Consider the following 14,276-nt stretch of genomic DNA (forward strand, 5'->3'; position numbering starts at 1 on the left):
AAGGTAACTAGTCAAGATCTCTGACAAATATTATTTATACGCAAAATAATTTGAATACTTTATACCAACGTTATAGTGACCTAAAAATTGGTTTCCAATTCAAGAGAATTTTATAATTTAAGTCGAGTGGAAAAAAATAACTACTTTTAACCGACAAATTAATGGCATTCTAATCTAAAACAAGCACCAACAATAAAAATAAATAAAACTTGATTTATTTGTCACTTAAGTTTTTGGAACTTTACTATCTTATGGTAACTTCAGGCAGGATTCAGTGTGAGCATATGGCTATTAAATATAAGTATAAAATTTATTTAGAGCAAGATAGTACAAAATATAGATGCTGGCAACGTCAGGTTTTTTCATTTTCCTTCTCTAGAACATCTTTCCAATACCATCCTGCCTAGGAACAGATTCATTGACATCCATTCGTTGCCAATTCCCAACAAAAGAAGCCAACTGATCGACCTTGTCATACAATCCTAGGAGGCCACCCGTATGTATGAAGAGGATCTTTCTCCTTTCCCACTTCTTTGGATTTTCAGACATATCTTTCAGCATTGCATAAGCAGCCTTACCACTGAGAGGGTATTAACAACCGAATATGAAGTTAAGTAAACTAAGTAATATTCAATGCATAACATCCAACTATTACATTTTCTATTAGTAATGCTTTTTTTTTCCATTTCAAGTTTGGAATATACAGAGGAGTACCCTTGATCTATACGCAAAGGAATTAAAATAAGAAGTATTATACGTAAGTAAAAAAAAATTCAATACCTGGAAATGCAAAAGAACATTTAATACTTTCTTATACAAGTAATTACAAGGAATTAATGAATGGTACCAGCTTCTTAACATGCAAGGCCCATAAGTTTTAGTATTATATAATTAAGTTTTTATAAATTCACAAACTTTTCCATAGGACTTATTTTCTGTCTCTTGAAGATTAATGATTAGCCATAAACTGAAGATGAACGTAAACTACATGAGTTTTATGATGCCAATAAAAAAATTACATCAATTTTTAGTATTATCTTTTTCAGAAGGTTCACCAAGTTCAAAGGATACCATCAACACAAACTTTTACAAGATACATATACAAATATGACATGGCGTTTTGGTTTCACTTACCAAGAAACTATTTTCCAGCTATAGAATAATAATTAATTAGTTAAGATAATGCTACTAAAATAAGATAGAGAAAGCTACTGAGTTTGTGAACATGAGATTCGTGTGATGTACAAAGAATGGTCCTCTGTTAGTGAAAAAATGAAGATAAAGTAATTTCGTTCTTAAAGAGCACTTAGACTGTATACAATGTATGGAACAAATAAATACCTGTATACTGGGTCAAGAACAACACCAGTAGTGGCAGCAACTTCTTTTACAAAATTAAGCTCCTCCGATGTATTCATTGCATAGCCAAGACCCTTGGCCTGTAAACAATTAAATTCTCATTATCAATTAAAAAGCATTGTTCACCCAGATGACGAAGCAAGTTTTCCAGATCACAAATGTATGTGTTTGTACAGACTTCATGTAATGATTTGACACACAAGCATGTTAGGTCTGCGAGAGTTTATCGCCTGTTTGCTCAATAATTACCAGTATGTACTCTTTTCCCCTTCAGTTAAGGAGTTATCCGATTTGAATATAGCATGAAAACCAAAAAGAGAAAGACAAAGAAAAATAGCATGTTTTACATACTTCAACAAAAGAACCTTTATAAATCTTACCAACCAGGAAAAAAAAAAAAAGACTGTTTAAACACTTCAACTCTACCAAGATACTCACGTTTTGAATGTGGACAATATCTCTTGAGCTAACGCCAGCCTTGAGTCCATCAAGCAAGCCTTGAGCAAAGTTGTGGAAGTAATCTGGGTCATCACAAACAGAGAATGCATGTACCTGCAGGGAGCCGTAAATGACATAAAAGGCTCAGAAAAACATGGATTATGTGAGTTGTCTTAATGGAAGATACCCTTGCTTTCAATGCACTCAATGACGATCCTAGTGACAGACCAGCAATTGTGCCACCACTGAAAATTAATAAATGTATGATGTTAAATAGATGAAAATGCAATTAACTATGATTTAAAAGATAATGTTCTTTTAAGGTGGTGTATCAACTAAAAAATGAACCATAACACTGATTAAGCTCACATTCAGTTAGAAGTTTGGTTGTAAATTATGAGTTGAAAGCATTGACACTAGTAATTTAATCACCGGATCTTGGTTTACTAATTACTATACTAAACTCGCACCTTTAGAGGGAGATCTTTATCAGCACTCGATTACAACATACATACTAGAAGATGCCAGAAAGTTGTTACAAAAACCAGCTTCTCAGACATAAAGAGAATCCAATCAAGGAGAAGGAGATGGTCACTGATGAAAAGATAAAAAAATCAAGTAGAGCAGAACCTGCCACAAGCAACAACAATATCATCAAACTTGACATTGCCTGTCCCCTTCTGAATCTGCTGCTCAATTTCCCGTACTGCTTCTATATAACCCCTGAAAGGAATAATTGAAACATACTAAGAATGTAAAGTAAATAAATAATAAAGTATCCATGATCGTGAGTTGGGAACAATGCAGTTCAAAAGTTTCATCTATGTAGGCCCTTGCCAATTTAGCTAAAAATATTAAATCAACAACCATGTTTGGGTAAAGAGTATTATTTAGACCATGGTAAAAGACCATCCTACCAAGTAGTAGTACCTACAAAGCTTAACTATAAGGGTGCATTTAATGCACATTGACGGAGAAGGATTGACCAAAAGCTCAAGCAAGGGAAAAAATAATTTCATATGAGATTTGAGACAAAAGGCAATTAATTAATGATATAGTCAGACTGACCATGTTCCCAAAGAGTTTGATCCGCCAACGGGTATAACATATGGCCTCCTCCCTTCCTTGATCAATTTTTCTTTTAGGACATTGGTGAGTGTCTAAGAAAAAGATGAATAGATAAATAATAAGAAGAAGAAGAAGAATAACTATAATAATAATAATAATAATAATATAGCTGACAGAAAAGAAGAAGTAATGAAGTAACACTAAACAGACCACGCTGCCAATTTTGGCATATTCTTGTTTGGAGATGAGGTGAACGTGAGCTCCAACCATACGTTCGACGAGAAGATTGCCAGTAAGTCCTGGATCTTGATCGACGAGGAGGTCAGAAGTGCGGAGGATGAGAAAACAGTCAAGGTTTAAATACTTGGCGGCAACGGCGGTGGCGCGACAGTGGTTGCTCTGAATGCCTCCGATTGTGATGATAGAGTCGGCGCCTTGCGCAATGGCATCGGCCATCAGGAACTCCAATTTCCTCACTTTGTTACCACTCAGCTGCATTCCGGAAAGGTCGTCTCGCTAAACGCAACAATTGATGAGTGAGTGAGTGCGAATGAATGAAATGAATAGAATAGGTACGTACGAACCTTGATCCACAGCTCGGTATTGGTGGGCAGATTGGGAAGGTTCCATCTGTGAATTGGAGTGGGAAGCTGTCACAGACAGATAGAATAAGAAAAGGAAGCAATTGGAGAAGAAGAAAGAGAATAATAAAAGAGAAATACAAAACAAACATGGGCAAGAGAGAAGAAGTGGGAAGGTAAAGGGTGGAGATGGGATGCCCAGGATGGAGGACTGTAAGGCTTCTTCGTCAGGAACTCAAAACCCAAGGATGATGCCATTGATTTTCTGACCAGCTCAGCTGTTCTTTCCTTTTAGAATTCACACCCTCATCGCCATCACTCACTAGCACCCAATATAAATATCTCCTCCCAATGCACCCAATATTTACTCCAACTCTTTACATAAACAATTTGTGGTTCGTCGTACGGACAATATTTTTCATTTTTTTTTATCCCTGTCTAGTATTTACTCCATTTTTTTAACGATTATTGTCAAATTTCTTTCTGCGTAACCATTTTCAAAATAAATTTTATCTCTTTTTCACATGCATTCCTCCTATGTTTGTTCTTCAAAAGTATAGAAATAATAGACAATAAATTAGTATAAAAGTCTAATAAAAATAAATAAGTAATATACATCACATAACTTAAGAATAATTTAATAATTGTATGTATCGATTTATTTAGTGTTTATCATGTCTATGTAATACTAATTTTATTACAATTTTGTTTAGTGTTTGTCATGTCTATGTAATACTAATTTTATTACAATTTGTAACGGTTAATTTCTTTAGAAAACATCATAGAATAACACCAATCAAAATTTTATTTAGAAAACAAAAAGTAAAAAACTTGAAAAAGCTCATTGACTAAATACATAATTAACCCTAAATAAATATACTTAAACAACACTATCAAGTTCGTCGGACTTTGTTAATACATTGTACCTAGCATCTGCCGCCCTTTTCTTCATGTCGCATAATTAAATCAGTAAAGAATAGTGTCATGAGCTAAGGAATTAAAAAATTCAATTTCAGGAATGATTACACATTTTGTAGCTTCTGCCGCTATGTTTTGGTTTGTGTGGGTCAATTCAAGAAAGAGAGAGGGAAGGAGTGAACAGGGAAAACAAAATAAGACATGCTTTGATTTGATTTTGTGAACCACACTAAACTGATTCGAAAAAACAGAATGAATTTCTAAATGAAAACTTGCAGTAATCAAATCCTTATCCTTATAAATTACACATGCATGAAAAATTAAACTTGGCTCGGTGTCCCCCTTCCTTACAGCAGCTAGCAGTGTTGTCACATGCAAAAATCTACGGTGATCTCATCCAGAAGAACACTAAGGATATGCTTTTCTGTATCCCTTATAACATCATATTTCTCGATAAACGCAACTGTCTCATCATTCCAACCTAAATCCCACATGCAGTTCATGTCTGGATCTCTATCATAAACATCATGTTCAAGCATTTTAGACTGGTAGTCCTCAACATCATCGGCTTGGCAACTTTTTTTCCTTCCATACAACTTAAGCTTCTCCATGTCTTCATTCAGCTGCCTAACTAAGTCATCTAAGGATATTATGTTCATGCTTCCCATTGATATCCTTGAATAACTATGAACTTTGAGTTCCTGCCGTATCCCCTTTCTTTTCATCACTTCATACCCACAATCTAATATGAGTTTGCTACCTTCGTCTTGATTCTCCCGACCACCACCTTGAAGAACGTTAAACGGGATGTTGAGTTTGAAAAGTGCTTCTGCAGTGTTGACGAATAGTTGACTCATGACCAGAATCCACTTGAGGCAGTTTTCACTTTCTGTTAGTGGCTGTTGGATGCTTTTTTCCGAAATATTCAGGTTTGAGTTGTTAACACACAATCTCTCTTCATCAAGTCCTGCGATATTAGACAAATGTAAGTAACATCTAATACTTAAATTGATTCTTTCCATCTATATTTTTTATTGAATTATTTATTTTCTAACTTTTTTCCAATGATCGATGAACCAGAAGAAAGATTATAACTATATGAAGGGCGAAGGAAGATAATGAACGAGAACTGGTAAAGGGAACTTTCCGAATGCATTACACAGCATAACATGAGAAGCTATTTTCTTTTTGGGAAACAAAACTTGAATCTAAAATTATAGTTATACATACTCACCATTTGTTTTATGTAATGCGACTTCACCAGTTACGGATCCTTCATCTGCTGCCACAGGAACAGCTTCATCTTGCAATGATTGCACATCTTGGCAATACTATAAATTCATTCAACAAGGATTATATTAGCTGCTTGTCACTGAATTTTGGCGTGTTTTTTTTCTTTCTTTTGGGAAGAAATCTTGTCACCATTTAATTTTTATTTTGTTCTCAATATGTGATAGTTTCAGATGCTGGTAAAAAAGAGCTTACCAAATCATTGGGAACTATTGCTACCAATTCTTGTTGGCTTTGAAGTTCTCCACCAACAGAACTGGATAATGTAGGAGGCAGTTCAGCTTCTTTACAAGGTTGGTGCCTCATATCCAATGGTTCAGTCACAGCCACAGATACTGGTTCATTGGAGTTAATGATGTGCGCATCTGTTTCTCTGAGCATGCTAACCCTTTCACGTTCTGCTTCATTCAAAACTTCGAACTTGTCAGGAGTGGGAATCTGTTGTTTTCCTTGTTTAGTGATGAGCTTGGCTCCATTTCTTCCAGTCAACACTTGATCAATCTTTCCAGGCATGCCAACTTTTTGTTTTCTAGTATTCTTTATTTTCTTGCTGGCCAGTTTATTGACGTGTTTTTCATCCATCAAAGTTTTGATGCCATTTCGCTTAGCTAGTTCAAATTCTTGATCTCTTGGAGAGGAAATTTGGCCTGACTTCCTATGGATACTTTCTTTTACATTCTCATTTGTGGCATTGGATGCTTCATCTCTGACTAGATCATGGTGATTAGTTAACAAGCCTTCCGATTTCATAGAAGCAACATTTTTTTCTCCAGAGCTTTTCTTAAACAGTGTGACCTGGTTCATGGATAGCTGCTTCTTCTGAGGATTGATCAATTGATGAGGGGATTTTGGTGAATTCTTGGAAGCCATTTCACTCCCTCCTTGTGGTCTCATCATCAACATATGTTCTTCCTTCAGCTGGAGTTTCTGTTCTCTGCGATGCTTTTCTTCATGAGGCCCATTTTTGGAGAGTACGTATGACTTTTGAACTCCAACATTGTTCCAAGGCTTCTTTTCATTGTTCATGACGTGCGTGTTTGTGTGTCTTTTTTCGCACTGAACAGTATTTCCATCGATTTCCTTGTCTTCCTGAGTTAAGGAATTAACTTGTGATCTTTCACACACTTGTTCCGGCTGATTGTTGGGAATTGGATCGTTGGCTCTGCCTTTTCTTGTGCCTTTCTGTTCCCTGTTATTGTTATTTGGGTGATTCTGTTTTCTTCCTATCTCCTGAACATCCTTTTGACTTTCTCTGGTAAGGTTCTTTTGAGGGGAACTTTTAGTAGGCTTGTCTGCTTTTATGCTGGGTTTGTCAAATCCTTTCAGTGCTATTATTCCATTCCGAACCGCCACCTCAGAGCTGGTCTTCTCGACAAGCAACTTTTTATTTGCTCCGAATATCATCTCTTTACCCTGAGTTGCAGGCACTTTGAAGGCTTCTATCACTTTTTGGTTTTTCATAGGCATCAAATTATCTGTTTCTTTGCTCTTCAGTTCAGTCTTCTTAGTGCTTCCTTTAGCAGCATGCTTGGGAGATGTTCCTTCTCTTTTCTGGAGCATTGCCCGTTTTGATTCCTTTTCCACTTTGTCAGGAAGGATGTCCAGCCCCATTAATTTGGCTATTACATTTGGAATCCTGCCCTTCTCTGGGTTGGAGGCCGTCTGGTTTTTCCCTTCTGAAATAGCATTGACATTCTTAATGTCAGAGCTACTTTTAGTTGATCGCTTCTGAGAAACTTGTCTCTTCACATTTTTGTTTTCATTATTTGAGTTTCTACCTTCCTTAGAGCTGGTAAGAGTAATTGGCCTCTGCATGAAAATAGCCTTTCCAAATTGTTGGATGTTCTCAGCAGTATGCTTGTTGAAAGAGAAAGTTGGCTGTGCCAGTTGCATTTCCATCCCTGTGTCATTGTCATCATCATTATCCTCCTCTAATAGTGTTATTCGATTTTTCTTCTGCGATGTAATCATAAACTGTGAATTATTTTGCAGGTCTACTAGCATCCTGAGGGACTCCTCCAAATCAATAGCTCCTTGTAATAGTTCCTTTGCAAATTGTATTGAATATGAGTCCATGTTAAGACCATTGGAACAGGCTCTCAATATCTGGTTTAGTTTCTGTGCACCTTTGGATATCTCGCTTATTTGCATAGGATAGTTGCTAGTTGAAGCTAACTGTCTTTCTGACATGCTGAATTCCAATGTTCCCCTTTTAATTTGGTGAAGGAAACCCATAATTGAATCATTCCTTCTTAGTTTCCCTCCATTCTCAAATGCAAAAGCCAGGGCAAGGGACATATCACCCATTTGCCTTGAGCTCTGACCTTTTCCATATGTAACCATCTGATTGGAAACTTGTCCGTTGTTTACTGATCTGTAGCTTCTGCTAGAACTATTCAGCATCTCCCCAGTTTTGGAACTGACCTGCAGAGAATCAAACAATTTAAACTACAAAAACATTCACTGTCTGCTTTAATTTATGTATAGAATACGAAATGATGACTTACAATTTCAGTAGCTTTTGTATGTCTGGATCCTCTGTATGTTTGTTTGGTGTAAGCATATGCATCTGTTTGAACATGTTTAGCAAAATTATATCATATAAACTTCTCTCAAAGAAAAAAAATTCTGTTTGACATGAACAGCTATTGTCATGCCACAAAATTCTCAAGTCTAAATCTATAAGTAATTTTGCTACACACGACGCAAGCACCCTGTTAATACCGTATGTGCTTCTAAGATTACAAACTATAATTGTCCCTTCCCATTTGTTGAATTTCTGTTTCTTTTAAGTAAATGGAACTAGAAAACGGAAGCTGAAGCACTTTTATTATTCAGTAAAATCTCATGTATATATCACTGAATAACTTGCGTTCAACTTCAGTTCCTACTAGTAGGCCCAACATGAGATTTCATATAATTATAAGAATGCATAAAGAGAATACCAAAAGAGTGTAATACGTAAGTAAAATACTGCCTCACCGATGAAATTAGATAGACAAAAGGACTACACTTTTCCCGGAAATTCTTTTCAATTTAAACCAACACATGTGCTTGAAATAAACACTGATAGAAACTCGTCAATGGTCTATTTGAAATATTATTGGGTAAGTGGGGAAGGTGGTTGGATGTTTGATTTGAACGATAGCTTTCAACAAGGGATTTGAAATTTCTTGCTCAGGGAACAAAAGCAATCTCTTGCCCTATATGCCATATTAGCGGGAAAAAATATGTAGTTAAAGACAACAATGACCCACAGATCTGATGTGACAATCTCAATAGCAAAGTACAGAACAAATACGGGAAAAAATTTAATCTTGATTCTTGAATATATCATAACTACTCCCTACTTCTAATGTTTGTAAAAATGTGCTCTATTAATTGCTCTTGTCTATTTTTGGCACAAGTCTCATTTAACGACAATGAACAAACTTGATAAGTATCCATCCGGGTCAAATATAATTTCTTGAACTTGGAACATGTATTGTATCATGCCGGCAAAGAAAGAGGGAGAAAAAAGAAATTGTGAAATGAAACATTCATATTTCATAGCATGTAACAAGGCATTATATGTTGTTATTAATCAATTGCAACACAAACAACACATAAGAAGTTTCCGAAGGCAACAGGACTAATTTATAGGCAGAGGCGCCATAGAAAGTTAAAATGAAAATAATGTTGCAGAGACATACCTATAGGCAAATGGTGGGATTGGTTTGACCTCTGAGTCTGAGAAGAAGCCATTCGTTCTTTCCTTAGCCGCAGATCATCAAGGAGCTTCTGGGCAAAATCTGATCTCTTGGCCATTTTTTCAATAAGATTCAGGTTGGAATAATGTGTTGGGCGTATTTCTTTGTTTCACGATACAAGAGAGGAGAAATGGTTGAGAGGGTACTATCAGAGTTGGGTGAGGGGTGTGGTCTGTTCTCTGTCATCAAGCAATACATTGTAATTGTTATGTGACTAGAGTAGACTAGTTGACACTGAGAAAGATTGACGTGAAAGTTATATCTCTCTATCACTCACTCGGTGCGTGTATGTTGGTGTAAGCATCTCGCTTTTATTCTATTCTAAGCAATTCCTAAGGTGAGATCTCATCTCAACATGGAGCTTCCTCCCAAAGCTTCTTTCACTGCCTTTACAATATACCATTCATCGTGGACATAATGCCAATGGGGCCAAACCTTATTAAAATATACCAACTCTGTAATTGTAAACAAAGAATACATGTGTCAGTGCCATGACGCTTTCTAGTCCTAGCTCGCTCTGTGTGCGAGTGAGAGCGTGACAGACAAATCAATCCATCTAAAACTTCTTTTATTATTGAATCAATGTTTAGTGTCTGAAAATATTGACACAAATGTTCTCTTTTTGTCGCATAATATTCTTTTGTTCTCTTTTCTTCTCAATGTTTTTTTGTCTCTTACAGCGGTGCTATTGAGAATTAAACCTAAGAATTCATACATACTACTCAAAACCTCTAACCACTAGGCCAACCCTAGTGGGTATTCTGTCTCCCCAAGGTTTACATAGTAATGTGTTTAAATCCATACACTAAAGGCTATAAACACGTTAAAGTCTCACAAACAATATCCAAAAAATAAAGACAAGAGGAGAAAACAAGAAATATAAGAAATTAAGAGAGAATGATTGTTAGTGTATCTCAAACTTCAAACTGACAATTCTTATACAATATTCCTAATTTAGCTTACCACATTAGCAAAAATTAATAAATATTATTTAATTCTCAAATCATTTATAATCAAATCAATGTAAAGAGAAAATTGCTGAAGTTTTGTAATTATAATTATTTATAGACTATAAATTAGTAATAACGTATATAAAAAGAGAACAATAATATTATTAAAATAAAAATAAAACATTTATCTAAAAAAAAGTCATATTTTCACAATAACAATTATAATTAAAAAGAGAACAATAATATTTTATATAAAAAAATAATAATACTTATCATAGGTTTAATGTGTTATACAGTTTTCGTGTAACACGAATTCTTACTGCATGTCATTTTCCAGTATGAAATATGTCAAAACGTCATGGCTATTTTATAAATAATTCAAGGCTACTATAAATAATTCAATGCTATCCAATATTGATGACTGCTACGTTCATGTTTAAATATTCTCCAGTTCTCACTTTCAAAGAATGGAAGTCAGGTATATAAATGTATATGTTGAATGAACAAAGCTTTTAAACTAATATTTATTTACATTAAATGATTATTTGTGATAAATGTATATTTACATGGCACATGGCACAATTTTGTAGTATATATTAAAAATTCTATAACAAAAAAAACAGTCAGAGGGACAAGCCCCTAAGTCATAAAATAATTAGCTCCTCCCTACGAGTTAAAATACTAGTTTGTAATTGTATAACACGTGAAGTCCCAGTAAAAAAACATGTGAAGTAAATAGGTTGAATTTGCAAGTTTTGAGTCAGTATACTGTATACGAACTCACAAATATATATTATATAAATATATATATATATATATATATATATATATATATATATATATAGAGAGAGAGAGAGAGAGAGAGAGAGAGAGAGAGAAATTAACCTGCAAACTCACAAGTTTATGACTTTAATTATGTAGGGTTATTCAAAATTGGATCAAATTAAACTGACAAATTGATTTTAAAAAAATAATAATCCAACAAAAAATTGCATTTTTATTGTAATTTAGTATAATTTTTTTATTTATATTATAAAAATTGAATCAAACTAAAATAAATATATGATACATTATATAATTATATTATTTTTCCTCTTCACTCAATAAAAACTTGTTATTTTAACATAAGTCATAACTTAGTTTTGATAATAAGTGATTTCATATATGCTGAGTATATATTATTAGTTATATTATAAGTTTATTCCAAAGGATGACCGATAAGATTTTATCTTTAAACAAAAATTTATTTTGGGGTTTATTTCATGTCATTGAATGATTAATAAATATAAATGACTTTTAATACTTATTGTAAGATGTTTGTAATATAATTATTAACATGTATTTTTTTATCTATTCATGGTTTACCGTTATGTAAATGTAATTTTCAAAAAAATATAATTATGATTCAATTAATTATTATATTTTTTATTGTGTTAGATGTATATTTTTTAGTACTGTATGATGTATCTGCAATTTCTACGAGAGAAAATTATTACTCTGGCATCCGATTGGTGATTGTCAAAATCTAACTTTGAACTCACAGAGTCACAGCCACCGTAATCATAATAGCGACACTACACTTCAACTAGAGCACACTATTTCACTACGTAGTATTTCTTTTTTCTCCTTTGTTTCTATAATAACAGATACTTACACATCTGACCCATCTCAAATCTTGCAAAAGTTGCTTCAACAATGAGCTAAACATGATGAAACTAAGAATTCCATTTTTTTAATACAAAAAAGGCATCTATATCTTTGGCATTCTTTAATTTTTCCTTAAATTTATATTTTTTAACTCATCCTTGTCTCAGTTGGATTTTATTGAATTTGGATAAATTTACATTTTATAATTTTAATTTATTTATATATTTTTAAAATATTAATTATATATTTATAATTTAATTTCATTTTTATATTTTGTCTCTTGAGGAAAATGATCTATTTTTATCATTATCATCTATTATCGATCAAATATCCGTTCATATTAAATCTTATGAATATTTTTGTTCTTTATTAATATACTGATGTTTAATATGAATTTTATTTAATGATTTGAGCTTTTGCTCGTGTTTTCTTAATCTGTTAAAAAGCAAAATACTTTGAGTATATTATCATAGGTTTATACTTTAAATATATTTTTAATTCTTGTAATTTAACATTTTTTTTTACTTTTCATCATTGTAAAATTATTTTTATTTTTATTCCTTACAAATTATATTTATTTTTTTTTTCTTAAAGCGTTTTAACTTTTTTTAACTATTCAAAGCATTATCTAAAACACTTTAAGGATAAAAAATAAACCATAATCTGTAAAGATTAAAACCAAAAAATACTAAATTATAAGAATTAAAAATGTATTTAAACCTAGATCTATTACCATGTGAATATGTCATGGTAAGATGAAATTTTACTCAATATGGATTTATAAAGGTTATCAGAAAAACGAATATGATAATACTTTTTAATCTAATGTTACATTTTAATTTTAAAAAAAAGACATGAAATAAAACAATAATTCCAATCTATTTACAAAACTAAAATAAAAATATATTACATAACCATATAATTATTATAAAAAAAATTAGGTCTTTTTTCGTTGTGGGCCATGTCTCGTTGCACCTCTAAACAAGGCTTAGGACCGATCCTAGAGGGAAGTGTAACTAAGGATAACGAAAATAAGGAAACAAATAGGAAAAAAGAGAAGAATGAGGAGGAAGAAAAAAAGAGAAAGGTGTTAATATAGACTAAAACAAAAAAATATTTGTATAGGAACTAAAATAAATAATTTTTAAGTATCGGTATTAAAATCTAAAGATTGTTAAAGTATTGGAACCAAAAATTAAATGAGTGTAGAATAAAAAACATAAAGCACAACATACATCAATAACACATCAGCTCCGTATATATCATTCACGGTTAATGACATTACATTTTTTTTTTACTCCAAGGACCAAAATGAAATTGAAAGTGATGATAGAGGAACTAAAACGAGAGTATTTTAAGTGCAGTGATGAAGTGTGTACAACAATAAATTTAATTGAGAAAATTTTTTTAGTGGAGACAAAATAATTTATAATATTTTTATAAAAGAAAAATATTATAAACTTTTACAAAATTCGTAATGTTATGATAAAATAAATCTAAAATATTTAAGTTTCCATAAATTTTTATCTCACGATGACAAATCTATTTTATTTATCTATTTTCCACATTCCTTTGAAAATATTCAACAAATAAAATACATGAAGTCTAAATTCTAGATGTTCGCATAAATGCATGGGCATAAAATTATCATTCTATCTCTAGTAATGATTTTCTTATAAAATCCTTTCTTTTTGTTCTATTAGAAGTTATCCTCTTTCGAGTGTTTAACCTCTAAAACTGATTCATGCATACTTTCTTTAGACCTTAATTAGAAGTTACCCTCTCCCGAGTGTATAACCCCTAAAAGAATGTAAAGATGAAAATGCAAGATAAAAATAGAAAAACTTGAAAAGGACTCCTATTGCATCATCATTGACTTTTTAGGCTTAGTGAAAGAAAGAAGGGAATAAAGATGATAAGAGAAAGGAGAAGAGTTCTCAGGCTTTAGGTAGTAGTGAGAGTGCGCTGAGACTTGATGTGTCGTTTTCCCTTGGTCAGACTCTCTATTTATAGTTGTTGAAGTGAGCTTTGAGCCTTTGTAGACTCGCTTAGTGCAACCTACCTCGCTCAGCGCCACTGGATCACGCGCTTAGCGGGCTCCTCTCGCTTAGCGCTCTATGTTCTGTTGGATCGCGTGCTTAACGCATGTTGTGCGCTTAACAGGTTCTGTTTTTGTTGCACGCGTTTAGCGCGTCTTACGCGCTGAGCGCGAGTTCTGACTCTTGTGCTTAACGCCTCACTTAGCGCCTATGTCTCCTGTCTTGCTTAGCGCGAGC

General features: G+C 33.2%; 2 protein-coding genes and 1 long non-coding RNA gene across 5 annotated transcripts; 1 reads left to right on the plus strand and 2 right to left on the minus strand.

Moving 5' to 3' along the window:
* Nucleotides 1-291: 291 nt before the first annotated feature.
* On the minus strand, nucleotides 292-3,840 carry LOC100815229 (putative D-cysteine desulfhydrase 1, mitochondrial). Of its 3 annotated transcripts, none has more exons than XM_003525127.4 (9): nucleotides 3,597-3,840; nucleotides 3,450-3,515; nucleotides 3,076-3,381; nucleotides 2,866-2,957; nucleotides 2,428-2,520; nucleotides 1,985-2,042; nucleotides 1,798-1,911; nucleotides 1,342-1,439; nucleotides 292-580 (listed from the first exon to the last, which is right to left on the minus strand). In XM_003525127.4, the coding sequence occupies exons 1-9, from the start codon at nucleotides 3,702-3,704 to the stop codon at nucleotides 376-378; spliced, it is 1,140 nt and encodes a 379-aa protein (XP_003525175.1). In that variant the 5' UTR covers nucleotides 3,705-3,840; the 3' UTR covers nucleotides 292-375. The 3 variants fall into 3 exon arrangements, with proteins under 3 accessions (XP_003525175.1, XP_006580386.1, XP_006580387.1); XM_006580323.3 differs by having other exon boundaries at nucleotides 3,588-3,805; XM_006580324.4 differs by having other exon boundaries at nucleotides 3,450-3,495; nucleotides 3,597-3,714.
* A 711-nt stretch (nucleotides 3,841-4,551) lies between these two features.
* Nucleotides 4,552-9,801, minus strand: LOC102661838 (uncharacterized). Its single transcript, XM_006580322.4, has 5 exons — nucleotides 9,347-9,801; nucleotides 8,162-8,223; nucleotides 5,850-8,078; nucleotides 5,599-5,695; nucleotides 4,552-5,331 (listed from the first exon to the last, which is right to left on the minus strand). Exons 1-5 carry the CDS (start codon nucleotides 9,459-9,461, stop codon nucleotides 4,733-4,735), a joined length of 3,102 nt encoding a protein of 1,033 aa, XP_006580385.1. The 5' UTR covers nucleotides 9,462-9,801; the 3' UTR covers nucleotides 4,552-4,732.
* On the plus strand, nucleotides 5,209-9,164 carry LOC113001646 (uncharacterized). Its single transcript, XR_005891427.1, has 3 exons — nucleotides 5,209-5,349; nucleotides 5,445-5,947; nucleotides 7,647-9,164. It is a non-coding gene; the product is annotated as an uncharacterized lncRNA (long non-coding RNA).
* Nucleotides 9,802-14,276: the final 4,475 nt, after the last annotated feature.

The sequence above is a fragment of the Glycine max genome, chromosome 5 (assembly GCF_000004515.6).
Source record: "Glycine max cultivar Williams 82 chromosome 5, Glycine_max_v4.0, whole genome shotgun sequence".
NCBI classification, from domain to species: domain Eukaryota; kingdom Viridiplantae; phylum Streptophyta; class Magnoliopsida; order Fabales; family Fabaceae; genus Glycine; species Glycine max.

What these genes read in the sequence shown, in the direction of transcription:
- LOC102661838 (XM_006580322.4), bottom strand. Translation starts at nt 9,461, where the DNA reads ATGGCCAAGAGATCAGATTTTGCCCAGAAGCTCCTTGATGATCTGCGG. An exon ending in ATCCCACCATTTGCCTATAG is followed by an intron (nt 8,224 to 9,346) that starts GTATGTCTCTGC and finishes ATGTTCAAACAG; the next exon opens with ATGCATATGCTTACACCAAA. An exon ending in CGCATTACATAAAACAAATG is followed by an intron (nt 5,332 to 5,598) that starts GTGAGTATGTAT and finishes CTAATATCGCAG; the next exon opens with GACTTGATGAAGAGAGATTG.
- LOC100815229 (XM_006580323.3), bottom strand. Translation starts at nt 3,704, where the DNA reads ATGGCATCATCCTTGGGTTTTGAGTTCCTGACGAAGAAGCCTTACAGT. An exon ending in ATGCCAAAATTGGCAGCGTG is followed by an intron (nt 2,958 to 3,075) that starts GTCTGTTTAGTG and finishes TCTTTTTCTTAG; the next exon opens with ACACTCACCAATGTCCTAAA. An exon ending in TCAAACTCTTTGGGAACATG is followed by an intron (nt 2,521 to 2,865) that starts GTCAGTCTGACT and finishes TATTCCTTTCAG; the next exon opens with GGGTTATATAGAAGCAGTAC.